The sequence below is a fragment of the Alligator mississippiensis genome, chromosome 1, assembly GCF_030867095.1.
Source record: "Alligator mississippiensis isolate rAllMis1 chromosome 1, rAllMis1, whole genome shotgun sequence".
Classification (NCBI taxonomy): Eukaryota; Metazoa; Chordata; order Crocodylia; family Alligatoridae; genus Alligator; species Alligator mississippiensis.
Genome location: NC_081824.1, coordinates 137,176,427 through 137,198,274, shown reverse-complemented (window position 1 = coordinate 137,198,274; position 21,848 = coordinate 137,176,427). Strand labels below are relative to the sequence as shown.

General features: G+C 45.8%; 1 protein-coding gene across 1 annotated transcript in view; it reads right to left on the bottom strand.

Annotated features, from left to right (window-relative positions):
* The window catches only part of FNDC1 (fibronectin type III domain containing 1), a 129,957-nt gene extending 119,481 nt beyond the window's left edge, over positions 1-10,476 (bottom strand). Inside the window, exon 1 of the mRNA XM_006260531.4 lies at positions 10,328-10,476. Within this exon, the coding sequence (XP_006260593.1) occupies positions 10,328-10,436 (109 nt within the window). The 5' untranslated portion in view covers positions 10,437-10,476. The remainder of the gene's footprint in view (positions 1-10,327) is intronic.
* Positions 10,477-21,848: the final 11,372 nt, after the last annotated feature.

The window sequence follows — 21,848 nt, the reverse complement described above, 5'->3', positions numbered from 1 at the left end:
TATTTCTATCACAGTCAGTATCTCTGGATTTATTTGTGCTTTAACTATAGAGAGATGCCAAACAGATGATATGACAGTTAGGGAGCCAGATGCAAAACTGAATGGAGAAGGTTGCAATGAACTAGCAGAAAGATGTCCAAAGACCGCATCATAAAAAGGTGCTGGGTGCTTTCTGCCAGATCCTGAGTTCCAATTCCTACAGCCTTCTATGGTGTGGCACACACACACACACACACACACACACACACACACACACACACACTTACTTACATAGTTGAAGTTGGTCCAGCTTTCAGAGATGAAGAAAGGGAGGAACATGCAGGCTCTGTAAGAGTACGGTGCTGCTTCTCATCTAGGACCAGATTCCAGTGGGGGCTGCTTATATTCAGGTTAAATGAGGGTACTGGAATCTGGCCCTCATTTAGCACTTTTTGTACACTGGATGCTGCTCTTGCAATTCAAAGATAGACTGAAGAGCACAGTGGCAACATCTCAGGGTACCTGAAAGTATCCATCTTGTTTATACTGGTTAACTAGAGGATCAGAATTTTTCTGTCTCCCTCCTCTTCCCAAAATGAAGAACTCTGTGGAACCAACGTGAATTCACACAAAGCGTTTGTGTTGTTAAACATGCATTTCTCCCCGCCAAAAAAGTTTTTTGTTTGATAATGTCACCCACCTGTACAGCACGGCAAACATGATATTAGGTAAATGCATGCCAAACTACCTCTCATTCTTATGACAACAAACCTATATAATTAAGAACCTCCAATTCCTTCAGGAAACTTTTGAAAAATGATCCGTTTAATTACAGAAGAACACAAGCTCCAAAGTGGGTTGCTGACCAATAGAATGAGGATAATTTTGAGATGCCCATAAGACTAACAAAGTTTTGGTCAAACAGCTTTACTGGAACAATGAAATAGGACCAAGCTTCATAATCTTTAAAGGGTAATTTACTTTGTTTTAGGAAGCACTGGGGTTTGCTGATCAGATTTCTAGTCAAAGAGGAACAATTTAAAATACATACTTCTCCAGACCACATTCTAATATGTACTTACATGTGTTTGGATGTACCTTTTAGCTTTTTTTCTCCAATTGATTAGTGCAGGGGCTTCCTTAGAACACAATTTAAGCATACTGCATACTTTAATAAACAAACACTTTTCAAATAGAAATACAGTCCATTTATATTATACCCACAGCAATGAGCTATAACAGTGGGGGCCAACCTTTCCAACAGGTGTACCACAAATTACTCTCCAGGGCTAGGGACAGAAGTCTCAAATAAACCGGTTTAAGTAATCAGACACTGGTTTAAACCCATAACAGAACAGAAGTTAAGGGCACATAAGCTGGTTTCAAAATGGCTGAAACTGGTTTCAGATACTACATTCAACCAAGTTTATCAGAATTAATTTGGGTCAAATCAGTTTATGATTTGTCCCAGACCCCTTCCTGGTTTAAGTTAAATCAGAGTCCCCTAGCATCCCAGCAGGTTTTCCAGCTCTGGGCTGGGCTGGGCTGGGCTGTACTGTCTGCTCCAGCAGATACGGGTTGGGGGGGAAGGCAGGGACTGCCTCCCCACAGGCAAACCCCAGCTGGGGGCTGGGGCCAGGGAAGGAGTTAAACCCCTTCTTCCCCCAAGTACAGAGCTGCCCTGCCCTGCTAAACTTACTGAAACTTAGTGCTGGCTACAACTGTGAACTACAAATCCCAGAGGCACCAAGAAGAAGAAGTGATAAGCAACCCTATACAATCCTGCTGCTGTGATTCTGGACTGCAAATCCCAGAGACCTTGGGGGCAGCAGGAAGAGGAAGTGAACACACAGCCCATGCTGGCTACATGGCAGAAAGCCATACTCTAGCACCCCTCAGCTTCTGGCCTAAGCTACTGCAGGCATGTGGCTGCATTTCCTGAATCAAAACTAACCTGCAAATACATTCATTTCCTGAATTAAACTCATTTCCTGAATTAAACTAACCTGCAAATACTGAATTGATTCAGCCTCAGGTTTTTTGACTATCTGTATTTAGCCCAGGAGTGCCACTCCAATCTCCTTCCCCTGCCCATACTGCTGCTCTGCTTTCCACTTCCTGCTTTCCTGCGCTCCCTGCCTGGTTGGCTGCTCTGCTTTTTGCTTCCTGCCCTATCTGCTATTATGCTGCCTGTCCCCTCCCTGATTTGCTGTGTGCCACATCCAGAGGCTACCCGTGCCACTCATGGCCTGGCCACCCCTAAACTATGACATCCCAAACAGAGCTTCACGGTTTTGTGTGTATAATGAACAGAAGTTAGCAAGCACTTTCCTAAAGACAAAGATCCTACCTTTGTTCAGATTCTTTAGCAACAAATGCCTCGACTCAGCAAGAAATGTAAACACATATGGCTAGTTTTTTAAATTTCAGTAGTTACTCACATGCTTAAGTAACTTGCTAAGAAAGGGAAGGTGAAACAGAAAATAAAACTTAGAAAAACTGTGGGTGGAATCAGTCTGCTACAAAGGGTTCCCAACTCTGATTTCATAAGTCTCACAAAATTTGGAGTTTTTCTTTAAGTCCCTATTCATGGGGTCAAGTGATTGCAAAAGAGTCTCAGTTTTCAATTATTTTCAAAAGTATAGTCTCTAGGGTTAGGGATAGACATTCAAAAAACCTGAGCCTGAATTGAGTCAACCTTTGCAAGTTAGTCTAAGCTACGTAGACTGAACCGATTTGCACAGTGGAAAGAGACACGCCCAGTTGGGGTCTGTCTGGCTTTCTCCCCTGTTCCCAGCTCGCACAGTGGAGTGGCCTCACCAGAGCTGGCCGACATGGCCCTGCCATCTGCCTAGGGCTGCAGAGCTGAGCCGGGCTGGCCCGCAGGCGCTGCTGAGGGTGGATGCACAGGACCTGACCCAGGTTCAGCCATGGAGGCTGGGCCCTTGGCTCAGACTGCAGGGCACAGGCAGTGGCTGGGCAAGCAGTGGGCTGCTTGTGCCAGCTTGGAAGCGCTGGCAGGCCTAGAGCCCAGGAGCCACCTGCCACAGGGGCTCACAGCCCCCGCAGCACCCCTGTCCTGTGCAGCACCTTCTGGCTGCACCGCCAATGTGCAGCTCTGGGTGGGCAGGTGAAAGCTTTAGCCCTGTGGCTTCTGCCCAGCACATGGAGCTCTGGATCCTGCTCCAGCTGCTCTCCACCCAGCCCTCGCCTGTCCACAGGGGATGCTTATAGTGCTGGGTGGGTGGAATGGGTGAAAGACAGCCAGAGCTGGAGCCAGAGCTCCAGGCACTAGGCAGAAGCCGCTGGGCTAAAGCTTCCACCCACCCAGTGCTGCACTGCACTGTGGAGCAGGAGCAGGAGCAGGACCTGCAGCTGCAGGTGAGGGGAGCAGAACAGCCCTGCCCTGTCCACAGCTTCCCCTTGCCTCCAGCAGCTCCTCCACCTCCCACTCCTGCCCTTGCTGCACCACTCCGAGCAGCAAGAGATGCAGGGGTCACTTCAGCCCAGAGCATGGAGCTCTAGCTCCGGCTGCCTTCTTCCACCTGCCCAGTGCGATAAGCAGCCCCGACAGGGGGAGCAGGTGGAAAGCAGCTGGAGCCAGAGCCGGATCTCCATGCTCTGAGCAGAAGCTGCCAGGCTAAAGCTACCCCCTCTCCCCATCTTATTGCCCAAAGCGGCACAGCAGGGACAGCAGTGGAAGGGGGTGAGAGAGGAGCCGCTGGATGTGAGGGAAAGCTGTGTGCTGGCTGGGCCTGGCAGGGCTGTTCTGCTCCCCTCACCTCCAGCTGTGGCTCCTGCCCCACAGCGCAGCACAAGTCTGGGCAGGTGGAAGCTTTAGTCTGGCAGCTTCTGCCCAGTGCCTAGAACTCTGGCTCCAGGTCCAGGTCCCTTCTGCCTGCTCTGCTCGCCCAGTGTGATGAGCAGCCCTTGCAGGGGAGTGGGTGCAAAGCAGCTGGAGCTAGACCCAAAGCTCTATGCACTGGGGAGAAGCTGCAGGGCTAAAGCTTCCACCCACCCACCCAAAGCTGCACAATGGCCGCAGCAGCAGCTGGAGGTGAGGGAGGCAGAAGACACACAGCCTATGGTGGGGCTGCAGCTGGTAGGTGCTACACAGGATAGGCATACAGGGACTGCAAGCCCCCACAGCAGGTGGCTCCTGGGCTCCGGGCCTGCCAGAGTCTCTGAGCCAGCCCGGACAGCCTGTTACTTGGCCAGCCGCTGCCCATGTCCCCCAGCCCAAGCCAAGGGCCCTGCGGCCCAGCCCAGGTAGCCCTTGTGTGTCTGCCCTCAGCAGTGCATGTTGACCAGCCTAGCTCAGTCCCGCTGAGGCAGGAAGATGGTAGTGCCATGGCATCCAGCTCTGTCCATGCCTCTACCCCTGCCGCTGGAGTGGGGAAGGGGGAGAATGCCTGATGAGCTGCTATACCCCAGCCAGGCAGGCCTCAGCTGCGGTCCCTCAGCGGGAGAGGGGAGGGGGGGAATAAAACTTTTCCCTGCTCCCTTTGTCTCAAAGGGCCATGCCAGCTGCTATCTGGCCACATCCCCACCCACCCAGAGGGGCAGGGCTAGCAGAGGATGCTGGGGGACTCTGGTTTAACTTAAACCAGGAAGGGGTCTGGGACACAAGTTCCATAAACCCGTTTGACCCAAATCCATTAAGTCTGATACTATGTTCAACTAGGTTTATCTTAAATCAGTTTGGGCCATTTTGAAACTGGTTTATGTGCAATGAACTTATGTTCTGTTACAGGTTTAAACCAGTTTCTGATCACTTAAACCTGTTTCTGTATAACTTCTGTTTTTAGCCTAGATCTCCTGGGTGGGGAGAAAATCTTGAACTCTTAAAGGCTTAAAAATCATAAGGCAAATCAGGAAAACGCAACATTTGGTATTTTAAGCATTACAGGAATTTTAAGCCACTCTTTCTTTTTGTGGGCTATGACTCATAATTCTCAGACACCAAACCGCCAGCACAGGACTCAGGATCTTATTCTACCTACCAGATACCTAAGGGGTCTTAGGTGCTTAAGGGTGATCCTATTTCACCCTGTTTGAGTCTCTGGAAACCAATTAATGCATCTACTTTTGTAACATCCTTCAAGATTAAGTCACCAGAAGGAGGAAGACCTGCCATCGCTGGTATTAGCAGTTTTTCAGCAGAGTGGAATAGGTTCACACTGTTTTCACACTGTTCACAGCAATTTTCCAGCAGAGTGGAATAGGTTCACACTGAAGCACGTCTGTGATGAAATATGATCTGGCTCAAATTTTTTTTCAGCCTGTATGAGCAAGTAGTTAAGTACAATGCAGCAAGCACATGGTCAGTAGTTCAGCTTTCTAAATTAATTTAATCTAAGGGAATTAAATTGACTCCTCATAAAGTAAGGCCTTAAAAATCTAGATCTCGCTTCTTAGAAAGCTCAGTTAGTCATCTAAGTCCCTCATGTAACTGAAGTAAAAAAGTTCCACAGCAGCAAGAGAGGTATCTAGGAATGTGGGGACCACAAATTGAGCTATGTGCCACAAATTAAACTATGTAACCTCCTTAAGTGCCTTTCTGATCCTCTTCCCCTGCCTGATCTGATGCTCTGCTTTATGGTCCCTGCCCTATCTGCCACTGTGCTGCTTGCTCCCGCTAATATCTGCTGCATGCCACACACAGAGGCTGCCTGTGCCAGGTATGGCATGCATGCCTCAGGCTGGCCACGCCTGATCTAAGATATAATTAAAGAATATGAAAAGAGGTGAAAGCTATAACTTTGAAGACCTTCAGAAGCCAAAAAAAATTACCCTCTCCCCAAAAACCTTGTCAGCATATTCTATATTTAGTCTTGGAGGTCTGAAAGGACAGGACTGTTCCAAGACACAGAAACTGGAGGATCTATCTCCCTTGTGAATAAAAAAAAGCAACCTTACTCTCAAGTTAATAACATTTAACTCTTAACAGCACTGGGAAGTACTTTAGTACATTTGTCCAGCTGCGCAGCCCATCACAGTTACTGTTGCTTTGCACTGTTTTTTTCACCTGCAGGTTCCTTCATACAGAGAGAAAGGGTAATAGAGCTGCTCTCACTGCTGTACATTGAAGCCTTTGACAACTAACTGCTGAAGTGCTGCGAGCGCCCTCTGAAGGCTGTCAGAAAAAAATAAGAATAAGGTTCATTCCCTCCTGCAATATTGGGGAGAGAAATGTGGGACTGAGTTTCCTGAGATAAAGACAAATCAACTATCTAAATGGTTCACAGAAAAAAAGTGAATAATGTGCATAGCACTGATCTCTAGGAAGCAAAAATGAGTGTCAGATGTCCCCTCACTAAAAATCAGATGAGAAACAAATGGTAAATAAAGTGTTGGTGTGTGAAGCGGTCATGACCCATCTAATTGGAAACAGATCACAGTAGTAGACACAGGTACAGTTGAGGGAGAAAAAATAACAGCTTTGTTTTATGAAAACACAGACAATCTGGAGCACTGGCAGCAACTGGATCCTGATGTTTAAAAAGAAATCAAAAGAAAAGCTTCATGATTCCACCTGTAGTGATCACGTGAATGGTGGGCTTTCACAGCAGGCAACATCTGTGAAACGGTAGCACAGCCAGGTGAAATATTTTCAACTTACCAAACACTAGCTCAGACCAGTAGTCCTTATTTAGGTAAAGAAGCTTGTCTGAGTAGAGACTGCTGACATGCAGGGTAAATTAGCCCAGGTTGAGTTCTATGTTGCCATACCTAGAGGGCATCTGAACCAACTTAAGTGTCCCTACAATCCTACCTCACATTGCAGCTCACAAGGTAGACATGTCCCTTTCAACCTGGGTTTATACTTGCTTCCAATCTGGGATCACTTGCACCTCCGGGTGGGAGAGATGCACTAGTGCAGCAGTTTCCAACCTTTTTGGATGGGCAGTCCCACTTTGAGGCTCAGAAGCACCCTTTCAGTGTGAGCTCAAGTTTGAGAACTAATGGGTTAGAGACCACTTTGCACTGAGGCTGCTGCTGCGAACACGGAGGTAGCTGTGCTCATGCTATGACAGTTCCACAATTCCCCAAGTCTATCCATTCTGACCTTCCTACTTATTAACTTCCCACTCACCACTCGTGTAAGAGAAGGTGCCTCTAGAGTGATACCTATCTGGCCAACATTTAATCCTTCACTCAACCTGCTCAGCTCAATTCAACCAAAAATATCCCAGCATGCCGCTAGGTGGCCAGAGGGAAACACCAAGTGTCCTGGTGTGAGCAGAACAAGTATCATGACTTGGGAGATGCAAATTCTGCACTGGTATAAAACCATCTCAAAGAGCCTGATGGAAGCAAGGAGCAAACACAATACACAGCACATTAAAACCCCCAAAACTCCAACAACCAGACAAATTATGACAACCACAAGTGCAGCAGCCTTTTACATGAGAAGTCTACCAGCCTTTTACATGAGAAGTTTGACTGGATATTCCCTACTGCTGCAAGCAGAGGCACACACAACATTGTAAAAGCGGTTTAATTAGTGACTAATTATTGATAGGTAGCCATGTGTAATTTTTCATATTTTGCATACCATGTCACAACACAATAAAGAATGACTTTTGACAGGTGTAATGAAGAAAAAATATACAGTACAAAAACCCTGAGTAAAAATTATAGGCAATCTGGCTTGTTATGACAGAACTGTGTGATTATTATACAGGTAGGAGGAGAAGTCAGGAAGTTGTATCCAAAGCTTAACATCCCACACAAGCAATGGCACAAATACTGATATGTGTACTATGCACTTCCATCGAAACACATTCCCTCATCATAGCATCATATTTTCCTCAGTTTTGACAGTCTGTGAAGCAAGAATGTGGGTACGGAAAGCACCTTTTATTTGCCCTGTTCACCTGGATCCTGCCCCAATTACAACAGGTGTACTTTCTGTTTTTTGTACCTAGCCTACACATCAGTGGTGTCTGGAGCTTATTCCAGGAAAAAAATTGCACCCTTTTCCTGACAGACGTTGTGTGGGGTACAGCATGGTACAACAACTCACAGCATCAGGCACACTAGCATCCAAACATTTTTGTGCAGAGAGCCACATTGCCTTCCAAATGCATTCTTGTGCAATTACTGAGTGTGCAATTAAACCTTCTTCTTCCAGGTGCTCTATGCGCAGGGTAGATTTGTTAGTTATGGCATGAGAAGAATAAGCAGGGTTCTCAAAAACAGTGGGAAGAGATATCCCATTAATATCCATATTTGGTGTGAACAGGTACCCGTTTGTCAAGACAAGCAAATACTACATATCCTCAATACGTTTGAGTCATGCACCTTGACTGTACAACCCACAATGACATTCAATCAAGACTGCAAAAATGATGGTGTACTATCCTTTGTAGTGGACAAATTAAGAAGATCAAGTAGATCCATCAATAGCCCCCAACATTTGAGAAGCCCATTTTCTGAAAGCCAGCTATTATTTTAAGTATCCTGTTTATTTCTACTACCCTACATTATGAATTGTTTCACAAACCTCCACAATATCAACAGGCGGCATGCCAAAGCCAAAATGACCCATCACAGATTCATAGCAGTCTGAGACAGTCAACTTCCAGGCACTAATAGCAGCCCACTTGGACTGGTGGGGCTTTCTTCATTTACATATCTTAATACTACGATGTCAGAGCAAGCTTCTGGTCCAGCCCATGAAGATCTGTTTCCTCTTTCAGGAATTCTGGAAACCCGATTGTCACAGACCTGAGATTGCCAATGTCATCCCACTACACTGAGCTAGTTCTGCAGTGGAAGCATCTGTTTCCTTATGGGGTATCCATGACTGCATCAATGAACAGGCATCTTGGCTTTGCCAAGGCATCCACCAGCACAAAGTTCTCTCTGAAATCGGCTGCAGCTTTCCAAGAATGAGAAATTGCTGCTATAAACATCCTCTGCTGTTTATATTCTCTCTGTATCCTGCTATGACAACAGCGAAGCTCTGAGCAGGAACAGTTCATCCACCAGTGCTGAATCTATGGCTTGATAATGACTGGAATGGAGAGAAGCAAGGAGCACGCATGACTGCTCTGCTGCTGCTAGTTTGATGGGCCAAGGATACATCCACGCAGGTTGTTCAGGGGTCCAAAAAAACACCATGAACCAGTGTAGAGAGCCACTCAAGTTTGCGAAGCGCTAAGTAGAGACACCCCAGAAATCCTTGCACCAAACCTGAGAAGTGACAGCACCGACAGAACTACAAGAATATAAGCTGTGCACCCTGCTGACTTTCCAGTGGCATTCAAGAATGAGGTGGTCATGAAGGTCAACTCTGTGACAGGGAAGCATACTCTTAAAAGACTAGGAAGAGCGGTGAGTAAGTTGACATCCGATGCCTGTAGGAATAAAGGCTGTAAAGCACACAAGTGCAAGAAGAGGGGACGAATTTCTGATGTGCAGTTCTCATTTTTCTGATGTGCAGAACCTACTTCCAGCTGCAAAGTTGGTTCCCTTGGTTGCCTTTGCAACCTGCAGAACTCAGCTCCCTCTGAAGCCACCCTCAAAATCAGGCAAGCTCTGATGCTGGACCCCACAAAGGTATCCCAGAGAGCAGATGAAACAAATCACCAACCCCACCACAGCTTCCAAGGGGCCTGGGAGATAAAACCTTCTTCGGTTCCTTTTGATTCATCCCCACCCCCACGCCCCAACCCAAAGTCAGTTTGTGCTCTCTGGGTCCACTCCAACTAACCCTCCTTTAACCTGTAAACCCTGCACTAGTGGGGTGGAGATGAGCCAGGATCGGAGGCTCCAGAGAACGATCCAGCTAAAACACTCCACATAGCCGGAGAGATTTATGGTGTACACGGTGACTGGGAAAGGAGGAGGGGGAGTGGGCAAAGAAATCTGGGAACAAGGACTCACACCACCGCGGCAAACAGCCCCGATTCCCAGGCAACCAAAGGAGCCCAGCGGAGGGAAGAAAGTCCGGGAGAAAGCGACAGGTGTTTTAGTCACACAACGGACACTGGAACACGCCACCTTGCCCTTCTTCTGCAAGCGGATCAGGAGGCTGAACTCCCTGAACACCTCAGCACGCAGAGCCTGTGCTCCTGTCCCCCAGGCGGCCCCGGACTCCCCATCCTCGTGAGGCCCCGGGGATGGAAATCAAGGCCCCCAGCCCTGGCTGCTCCCGGGGGGCCAGCCAGACGAGAAAGAGGCGCCGGCAGCCCCCTGCCTGCCCGCCCGCGGCCCGCCGGGCAGAAGGGACGCGAGGCTGTGCCCTCCTCTGCCCCCGCAGCCCGGCACCCACCGCTGCTCCATCCTCCCCAGGGGGGGCTTCCCTGCCCCAGCCTGCATGCACCTGGCAGGGCTGTACCTGGAGGAGCCGGGCAGGCGGCGGGGAGGAGCAGCAACAGCAGCGCTGCGCAGGGCAACAGCGGAGCCCGGGCGGGAGCCATGGAGCCGGGCAGCGGGGATGGAGCCATCGGACCGCTCCGATCCGCACCGCTGCAGCCGAATGGCGCGCGCCCCCCGCCGCCCCGCCTCGCCTCGCCTCGCCCCGCCCCGCCCGGCTCCCCGCGCGCCAGCCCCGGCCGCCGGCTCCCCCTGCTGCAGCGCCGCCGCATCGGCGCGCCGCCACGGGGACCCCGCACCGCGGCTCCTGTGTCCCCACCCCGTGCAGCTCCTGTCTCCTCTGGGCATGGGAGTGAAGCCCTCGAGTCTCAGAGATACGGGGATGGGAGTGAAACCCCGCAAGTCTCAGAGACCTGCGTGTGGGACTGAAGCCCCTCAAGTCTCAGAGACACGGGGGTAGGAATGAAGCCTCTCAAGTCTGAGAGACACGAGGATGGGAGTGAAACCCCCTACGTCTCAGAGATATGGGGGTAGGAGTGAAGCCCTCCAAGTCTCACAGACCTGGGCATTGGAGTGAAGCCCCTCAAGTGCCAGGGATGCAGAGCTGGGAGTGAAGCCCCTCCCGACTCAGAAATATCTTCACCCACATTGCTGAGATTGGAGGAGCTTCCCTTTTTAGCCCCCTCCACAACTTCCCCATCAAATCATTAATGGAAAGCCCCCATTTCATCCTCTACCCTGCCATGTACTATAGGTGACTTCTCTGAAGACAATATAGCATAGGTCAGGGGCAGGCAATTATTTGGGGCAGAGGGCCGCTTACTGAGTTTTGGTAGGCCATCGAGGACCACATGACAGGCAGCCAGGGGCAGATAAACATTAATTTTCTAAATTTTTAGGGGCCCCACCGCCTGGGTAGAATGGCATGGCAGGCCACATCCAACCTGCGGGTCACATTTTGCCCACCCCTGGCATAAGTGCTCAACCCACAGCCCCAATCCAGAGTCATGTCATTCTGCCTGTGGGTCTCCCTTCAGGTCCAGAAATGTGTTAGTGTGTAAGTGATGGCAATTAACATTGCCACTACTCCATCACCAAATTGCCAAGTCCCACACAGCTGGATTGGGCCTGGGCCCCATGCATCTCGATGGAGCCAGATCCATCCTGTGGGCCAACCTGGCACCACTCATTTTGCTCACAGGGAGAAAAGGTTGGGCACAGCTTCTGCAAGAGGTTAAACATTTAACACAAGTAAGGTTTAAGCAACAAGCCCTTGCTTGGAAGTAAAGATTTTTTCAGTGATATCTTTTATTGGACCAACTGTGTAGTTCAGAAAGACGTTAGACAAACTTTCTGGCACAAAGTGACCTTGAGGAAGGGCACTTTGTGCCCAAAAGCTTGCCTAATATGTCTTCTAAATAAAAGACAGTGCCAAAAAAAATCTCAATTATCATATATTTCTCAGACCATCACAGCTACAACAGCACTCCAACCCCTCTTCCTTGAATGAAATCACTCCAAAAAATAGTCAACACCTACTATTTTCTTTCATTCCTTTTGCAGGTCACATCTCAGGAGAAGAAACTCTAATTGCCCAGCTGTCTCTATGAGGCCAAAAGATTGTTTGCCTTAATGTCACTTTAAGTAAAGACAGAACAAAAAGTAAGAGGTTTAAACTGCAAGAAGGAAGCTTTAGGTTAGATGATAAGAAAAAATCCTATCTGTAAAATTAGTCAAGTGCTGGAATGAGTTCCCTAGAGGCCGTGAAATCTCCATTACTGGAGGTGTACAAGAGTAGGTTAGATAAATATGTGTCAAGAATGAGTGAGGTACAGTTGATCTTGCCTCAGGGCAAGGGGATGGATTAGAATAGTTGTTCTCAACCTTTTTGATTCCCTGTAGCTCATCTTCCCCCCTGCCCCCAGCTGCCAGCCCACACTCCATTGCCGCCCCCCACCCTATCTGCTGACCTACAGTCTACCTCCCCACACAATTGCACAGCCCTCCTCCTGGTCAAACCGCACCGACCATTTCACAGCCAAGCTCCCTCCTGGTCCTCTTGCCAGGCACACTGCAGAAACACCAGAGGTAACTCAGCACATGCAAGTTCTGCAATCGAACCTACACTGTTGTCCTTACCTGCACTGCTCCCAAGATAACTAGCCCTCCTCTGCTGAACCAACTGGGCTGTTTTTAGGCTGCTCTGTTTCTTTCCATGCAGAAGGTGGCTCACAAAAAGTATCATGGCACCTCAACACAAAAGTGCCTGGGACAACAAAACTGTGCAGGGTGGAGGCAGGCTGGTTCCACTGCATCTGCTGCTCACCACCTCAGCCCACCGTGGGCACCTGTATATACCACTGGTTTTAAACCTTGTTAAATTAAATAAGTTTATAAAATTTAAACTGGTTTATTGTAAATTTAAACTTGTTTATTTTGGAGCGTCGCATCTGTGTTTACATGCACTAGGTTTTCAAATAAATTAAGCCAAGTCCTTGGCCAGCACCACAGGAGAGTGAGGCCGTCCAACACTGCCCCCCACCCCATGCCTGTGTTCTGCCATGCAGCTGTGGAAGCAGGGAACTGGCAAATCACCCAAGGAAAAAAATTAAGCAGAAACAATTCGAAAACGAACGCAATTCAAAGGGGTGAAGTACAAAAAAAGTTGCAGCACCATCTGGTGGACAAAGAGCCTCATTACATGTCTTTGAGTGCCTTTGTGTTTGCACGCAACAAACCCATGGACACAACGCTTTAATTCCTGGCAAGCCAAACTAAACTATATCTAAGGAGTTTTAGCTTAATGCACTTTTAAAGTGTTGGGAAATCCCACTCATGCAAACAGACATGCAGTTGCAGCGCATGAAAGGGCAAAAATCATAGCATGTACATGAGCCCCATGAGAGCAACTGGACTAGATGACCATTTCCTGTTTCTGTGGCCCAAAACATGTATGGATTTTTATGCATGCTTTATTTTCCATGCATAAAGAACACTTGCCCAGCTCAATCAGGAGTAAGAGCAATACACCTGTGCTAGCTTTATTGGTGGCATACCAGTACAAAGATGGCTACAGAAGCTCACTTGGGATACAGAGTAGTTAGTTCATACTGGAGCTGCCACATCCTCATTACTATTCTTACCCCCATGTTAGCTAGGTTGAAGTTATCATGAACTTGTGTGACAGTCGCACCTTCATTTGGTTGTGTTTACATACCCTGTGAGTGTTCAGCATGACATTTACTCATAGCGTATGCAGATAAGCACAGACGTAAGTCTTTGCAGAATAAGTGCCTGTATCATTTTCCATACTTTTAACATACCTATGAATCTGATTCCAATATGCTTTAACTACCACTGTATGTTGAACAAGCATTGTCAGTGATTTTTCCCATAGTGTTTGATAGTCTTATTTCAGGGGATACTACAAGGTCAAGGCCTGTTGGGATGTATACAGTAAGAGGCTTATATTGTTGTCTGTGTGTATTGTGGTGTTTATAGTGTATTGTTACACTTTCTCCACCACAAAACTACTCTATCCCCACTGTAGTAAAATCTTCATGAAATCTTTCTTGTAGCCTCAGCAGTTTTTATCATCCCAAATAGTTTGCAGTCACTGTCATGGTCAGATATTGTGAACTCAACATCCACTTTACACTCTAAATTAGTATGGGCCAAGTTCTATATCTGTCCTACACAACTGTTTAGGGGAAGAAGAGAAGACAAAACCTTCTTCTATCTTACAGGCAGCTGTGTGAATCCTGCCCAGGTCTGAAGTCTCAGTCTAGTGCAGAATGCAGCAACCCCTGTGTTCCTGGTGTTCCTTCTTCTATATTACTCAAAGATTGCCCCAGCATGGTTTTGTAAAGGATTGTTGCAGTGAAAACTAAGCCAAACTTTTAAAAAACATATATTTACCTATAATAGAAGTGATTAGACAAAACCACTGCTCTTGACAGTCATTTGACCCCAGCATTCTTTCCTGCCCATGACATTGGGTCGGACTTGATGATCTGCTCAGGTCCCTTCTGACCCTACCAACTACGAAACTATGAAACTATAAAAATATGAATAACCAAGTTATCTAGTTAAAAAGCTAAACAGAAAAAACACATGAAATCACAACTTTTGACCAAAAGCTAAACAGAATCAGTGACCTGATGGGCCACCAAATCCTACAATAAGATTCACTCATGACCATGTAGAGCCCAATGCCTAGAACGGCAGGGCTGCACCAACAGATTAAACTATAGGAACAGGGCCTTGGGCCCTTGATAAAGGGACTGAGTTCCATCTCGCAAAAGATGAGGAACTACTGAAAAAATCATGCCACCAGTCCTGAAATATTTGGTTTCAGGAACAGATAGGTGGAGCATACTGGATGGTTTCTAACAACTGTGACAGTTTGTAGGGTAGAAGTCTCAGCTAAAAAGGTTTCAGGCCATTAGGGACAAGAAGCATGACTAGCACTCTAAACTCCTTTAATGTACTGCAGCCTGCTGTGGCCTGCAGGCAGTATAACATACAGGTAATGATGTAAAGATTTAACAGTGTTTGGTTAATATTTCAGATGTTCTTTTCAAACTTTTAACCATTTGCCTCATTAATCTAAACTCTGCCCTTTTCAAAGTGCACACTTCTTATCAGTTCTAAAACGTCTCCTTCTCTTTTATCTAATTGACTTTAGTCTTGCATTTTGCTGAACTTAAGGAATAAGTTCCCTCTGCAGTGACCACTGTTACACAGTGGAGCCCTTAAATTTCCTCCCACACTAAACTCTCCATGCACCCTGAATGAGAGTGAGAGGCCCTCTTCTTGGCTATAATCCAGGAAATTGCATAAGCAAGCACATAGCACATGCTGTGCTAAATAGAGATGCTTTCCTGAAATAGGAGAAGAGAATCCAAATAGCATTTATGGTATCAAGAAATAGCTATTCCAAAGTGCACATCATTCAAGTATTTGTTTTTGGGAGAAGTTAAAATCCATCAGTAAGAGCTGAGGCCAACCCAACCTAGCTAAAGGGTAACTTGGATGGAGTTTAGGTGTCTAATTCATAAAGAAAGAGCCTAAGTGATACAAACTAGTCACTTGGGTGCCTCACTCCTACCTACCTAAGTCCTTCTGCAATCCAGTTTGGTATGGGAGATGATCTCAATTCTTATGGTGGGGTCAGAGCATACCTAATAACTGTTTGATACTTAAAACACACTTCAGTGTAGTGGTGCCAGCTATTTTTTGCTCAGTAACCTACTAGTGGTTAAGGGCACTTGCCTGGGAAGTTAAAGACCTGAGCTCTAGATCTGCCTCAGCCTGAAGTGATTCAAGTCCACACCTCCTACTTCCCAGGTGATTGCCCTGGGCACCAGGCCATGTGCTAGGCTGTGTGGACCTACGCTCCATACTTTCTGTTGAAGTTGGGCAACCAAGAGTGCAAGCTTCAGGAGCCCAGAAAAAAAAGCAAGGGAGACCTACCACTACTTCTGTTTTCAGTTGGTGATTGTCTGATGTAAAATGTCTAACTAGTTCATGGAGCCAGCAAAAGGGCATGTAATTGCACCTCAAGGAAAGGGACACTCCTCTGAAAGAAGGGGTGGTGGGCCCCTGGTTCTGCTCCTGGCTTTTTATGTATTTTATATTAGACTGTCATTGGGTGGGGAAAAAAACCAAAAAATAACACAGGCAGTGGGAGTCCCCACCTTCCCAAGGGAATGCTTACTTCACTAGTCCATAGTCACACTACTTTTTTTTTGGTCTGCTCCCCTTCTGACCCCATAGACCTTGTACCCTTGGATGCCCAATAGGCCAGTTTTAATAGGAGGGGTGGAGCCTAACCTATGGTTTGATGTCCTGGGCAGTCTTCTTTGAAATGGGAGATATGGGTTTGAATGCCCTCAGTGAGGAGGACATTGAATACAAGATTCTAGCTTTCTGGACTAGTATTCCAATCACTGTTGCAAAAAAGCTGAGTCGCCTTGACACCACCACTGACTGTGTTTGGTAGCAAAGGTGGGGTATTGTGCTTTATACTGAAGTCAATTATGGTAAGGCATCCCATTTCAAGTAGGTGCTCCCCTTTGAGCAGTCCTGATTTTGAAATGATAGAGGCACATCCCTTGCAGCCCTGAGTCAGGTACCTAATCTCTGAGGAAGAGCATTAGTTCTGATACACTCTTGTACCTAGCTTTTCCAATGGGTGATCTGTAGGCATTTCTGTGCTGAATGAGTAGGCAATGTGGATGGCCCATGGGAGGCATCTAGGTTTCCCCATTCACTGTATGCTTGATTTGAATCACTTTCCTGAGGCAAGGCACTTGAATTTTTCGGGCGTGCGATGCCTTCAAGGTAGTTGGATCTGGCCTCTAGAAACTAGTGAAGTACCTAAACCAAATTAATCTATAGGTATGAATAGTTGGGTCCAGAGCTCTAGGTCAAGTAAATATCATACATCCTCACATACAACATGTACCTTTTTTCAGAAAATCGCCCCCCCCCTTTTTTTGCAAAATGGGCGTATGTGTTTTAAATGGAGAAGCAGTTTTCTTTGCTGGAAAAGAAGCAAGCCTGGAGACTGTGCATGCCATGCAGCTGCCAAGATGGCTGCCAAGATGTAGAGTCCTTTGTTAATCCTCACAGCCACAGCTGTTGGCTGAGCATGGTAGCTTGTGCCCAAAGTAGCAAGTAAGCTTCTGGTAGTATGTTGATGAGGATTGTACTGTGGAAACAACACTTTATTTAAAGGACCATAACATAAGAACAGCTTACAGTAAAGAACCAACAGTCTTGCTATTACCCTTGCAACAGAGGTGTAGCCAGCTCATTGAGTGCCGGGCCAAGGTGGCGGGAGGTGGGGCGTGGGAAATGCTGACCAGAACAGAAAGGGTGGGAAAGGGAATGCACAAACTGACATGGCTGAGGGGAAAGGAAAGCTTATCCTCCTGCCTACAGTACCGCTGCCACTGCTGAATCCATCCAGCAGCAGCAGTCACTGCAAGCTGCTCCCCCACTTCTCCCCAACCCATACATAACATATTGGGTATAAGATTGCAAGGCTTCCCAGGAGGGGGTGGGGGAAGTACCATCCCACTATCTCTACTTGTCCCCCCTTCCCTCCTCTCCCCCAGATATTTGCTCAGTATAGCACTGCCCTACCTAGCTGCTATGGCTAGGCAGGGCCACCTCATGGCTGCCACTGCCAAGGCAAAGACTCCTGGCAAGGGGGGGATCCCAGCACTCCCTTATAGGCAGTGCCTATGGCAGAAGGCCCACTGGCTCCAACCTAGTTATGCTACTGCCTTGCAAGGGTCCAGGGCCTAACCTTGTGTGACACTTCCTGGACACTGTATATTCCCAGGAGGACTTACTTTGTGTCACAGTTGGCTGTGGCTTGAGAAACATCTTTTTCCCTACATTCTGCCTTCAGTAAACCAGATGTATGTTGCATGCAAGAAAATATGGTATGCGCAAAGCAATTGGAGTTGAAAACATTCATCACTGAAGAAATCCAGACTTGTAGCCCAACTCCCTTTGTATTAAGACCATATGTATATGATATTTATGTCCTCTGGGGGCTAAAGATGGGCCTAGACATTGGGCACTCTGTGGCCTGACCCTGTAGGGTGCTGAATACTTCCCACAAGCTGTTAAATGATCTCAATTTCCATTGATTTTAATATGCAATGAAAGAAAATGGAACCTGAGGTCACTCAGCAGAATCAGGCCCTGTATCTTCTTCCCAGTTGGAAAACACCACAATATAACAGTTCCAGATGGAAAGTGTCACATGATTGTATCACAAAGAGTGAATTATAGCATCATTTGCACAATCTGAAGGCATATTTTGTCTCCAAACATTTCTGTATTGCCTATCTAGTGACCATTGATGTCAATTGAGGCAGAGGGCTGCACTGTGCCAAAGTGAAATAATCTGTCCAGATGACCCATTTAGCCTGCTCACTTTATAAACTGTGCAGCCGTTAACAGCAAATAGAATTCCATTTGTGTATCTGAGTAAGTCATGAATCTGCCTGCATGCCGTATTTAAATAAGTATGGACTTGTTTCTGTGGTAATATAGAATTTGTTTCTCACTTCTACCTCCTGCATGCTGGTGGGGGAAAAGGCTGCAGTGCCAAGGCTTTTCCATAATTATGCAACAGCATTTTTCAGATTAATGTAACACCTCTAATTAAGATATAGCCCAACCTACAATGTGCATTTTCGGTTTGTTAGAATTCTGTGTCTTGCTTAGGCAAATAATTCTCCTTCAAGTCATGTGGGGACACATAAATATTTAGCATATGTTGTAAAATCCAACTAAGCTGTTTAGGTCAGGAAAAAGTCACCATTTTTAAATGAGGTCTTCTGGATTTGAAAAGACATAGAGCAGATCCCAAGCTAATACAAACTGGCATGAATCCACTGAAGTCAACTGAACTTTTATCTCCCTTAACACCAAAAAGCTACACTAATTTACACCAGCTAATATAATATCCCAGTATGTTTGGTAAATAAGTTTATTCATTTTTAACTTGCAACTTTTGAGCAGAAGCTAAGAATAAGAGATTTCATCAGGCCACAAAATATACATAGCAATCCAGTTAATTTCTAGAGGCTATAGTCAAAGAATAAACAGGGAAATAAAGTTGCATCATTATGTAAAAGAAATCTGGAGCACACAGAATTATGATGAGCAAGATACATTATGTGTATTTACAGACAGCCATAGCGGATGCCTTAAGGGTTCATTTCCCTGCAATCCTGAAATGTGACTGGAACTGGTGTAGCCCTACCCAAGCTAAACCACTACCAGCCTTTCCTTTTCTGTGTCCTTGTGACAAGTGATTTAGCAAAATTCACAGATCTGTTGGAATCTAACAGGCCGTTGCATGAGCGCTGCTTCTATGGCCTTGAAATTGGGACCTCTGGACTGTAAACTGAACAAAAAAAATGTACCACTGCTGCAGTAAATATAAGTAAGGAACTCTGCAAATATCAGTTTTACATGAGTTTCTTGTAGTTCATAACTTTATTTAAAAGATTTCTAGACCCCACTCCTGCAATCACTTACCAATACACTTAATCCTTGCACTACTCATGTATTTAATCTTATGTTTATTCATCAGGATTAAGCATATATAGACCAAGAGCAATAAAGAACTATGAGTGTGTTGTCTACTGGTACATGGTACAATGTGTATTTGATTTCAGAACTGGACATATAATTGGTAGTGATTTGCTGAATTTAGCCTGTTTTTTTTCTTCGTCAGCTTTCTGTAAACAGGTTTTTTGGAGTTCTCAAATGTATTCAATAATTGCATTTATTCTCCAAATACTTGCTGCAAATAATTCTTGGCTGTACATTGTTCATTAAAATTTAATTACAAGAATTTGGTAAAAGATAATTTGAGGCATGTTTTGCATAAACCCAGAGGCCACATGGTATGCTTGTCTTTCCTAGCTGGAATGGTCTGGATTTCCACTACAACTACTGTACTCAGAAACTATAAATTCAAAATTTGCTTTTCAAGAATATTCTTCAAAACTAGCATAAAATAACCTTGTTGTGACCATTCCTGCCACTGAGCTAATTTGTTAGAGTATTCATGGAAGGCAAAGACAAAAGGAGGATAGTCACAATCAAGACAAATTCAGGTCCACAACTAATGTAAATTGATCTAGCTCCACTGAAGTCAATGGGAGGTAATACTGGCTAAAAATATCTTCCTCGGTTTTTTATTTAAACAAACTGGGTTTGATCCAACCACCCTGAAGCCAATAGAAAGAATGCCACGGTTTTAAATGGGAAAGGCATCAGGTCATCTACAGGAGATGTTTCCCTGGAAATTGTCCAGTTCTGCTTCTAATTATACACAAAAAACTGCTTAAAGAAATTAAATTATCTTATAAAGTCACGCACTTGAAAGCCATAAAATGCTGATGCATCATTCCGTGTGCAATTTGAATTCTCGTGTGTCCATTCTTTGCACCTAACAAAAAAACCAGAAGAGTCGTTAAGTGTCATAATGCAAGAATGTTAATGAGGGACTCCATCATAATGTACATGCACAGAAGGGGCAGAATGAAGCTTGTTCAAGCAACCACAAATTAGAAATTTCCTAAGTTTTCAAGTGACTTTGCAACCTAACTAGCTTCTTTTAATGAAATTTCTTACATGACATGTCCTAGAATTATTTTAAGAAAAAAGTGGTCAGACCATATTCCATTGTGTTCATTCTTAACACCTACCACACCAAGCATCATTAGCAAGGTTTAAATGCAAAATCTTCAATACCAGCTGCCTTTCACTTAGGCTACCTGATACACTACATCAGGAGTGTCAAACTCAGCTGGGGCCCCAGGTCAAGGCAGCCACCACAGCAGCAGAGGCAGCCAGTCACCATAGCCATGGTGCTGACTGCAGTCATTGTTGTGGCAAGTGGCTTGTGGTGGCAGCCCAGGTGGCCACAGGACAAACAAGCGCTGTGTTGCACAGCCCTCACTCACCTGCCTGCTGTTAAGAACCATACCATGTCCAGATTACATGACAGTCCATGCCCACTTCTGGCCACTCCCCAAAAATTTGGTAGACTGCCAGTAGCCCAGCTGGTCAAACAAAGGGGCCCTGTGGCTGTATGTTATAAAGCAGCTGGTGAAGGCTTCTAGTCTGGAGTTGTGCTGTGGGCTACTGATATTATATGCTTGGTCCACAGTTAGCTGAGCCTGTCTGTTTCTCTTCCTACAAGAGAAGGTAGGGGTCCTCATCTGTACAGTGCCCCATGAAAGAAGGCTAGATTCTTTGGGCCATGAAATGGGTTCAGGGGACTTACATGGTTAGCCTAGCCCAGCTTTCCCCCATCCACACCCCATGATTGGACAAGCTGCTGCTTCATACAATGTCTCCAAGGAGGGAAAATGTCTAATTGGAATTAGAAAATAAGGCTGCCAAGTTCTCTCCTTCCTGTCCACATTGTTATATCTGCTATGGCAGCTCTCTAGCATTGCCAGAGAAGTGTGTGCTGCTGCTGCTTCAGTAAAATTGTAGATCCAGGTGTTCAGAATATTGAGACATTATTTTGTTGTGCTGCCCACATTTTCCAGAAGAATATAAATAAAATAAGGGAAACAGCTGGTTTTAAGACTTTATAATTTAACAAAACCTAAATACAATGTCATGTGACACAGAAATGACATGTTTCTAATTAATGCATTTACATAAATATAAGACAAGTCATTTTCCCCCAATCCACATGGGGGAAAAGCCCTTCATTTACATTCACATACAAGGACATCACATAAAGTACATTACCTATCTTTGAACTGCAGCTGAAAGCAGCATATGCCCAGCAACAAAATCCAGATATGAAGTAGATTAAATGCAGCCAACATTGAGTATGACTATAAAGCACATGACCCATATGGGGCAAACATACAGATTTTTTTATTACATTTTTTTATTAATAAAATACATTTCTATTTTAGTATTATAAAAGCCTAAGTCTATCTGTCTGTCTGTCTGTAATGCTTTATTTGCACTCTGATTGG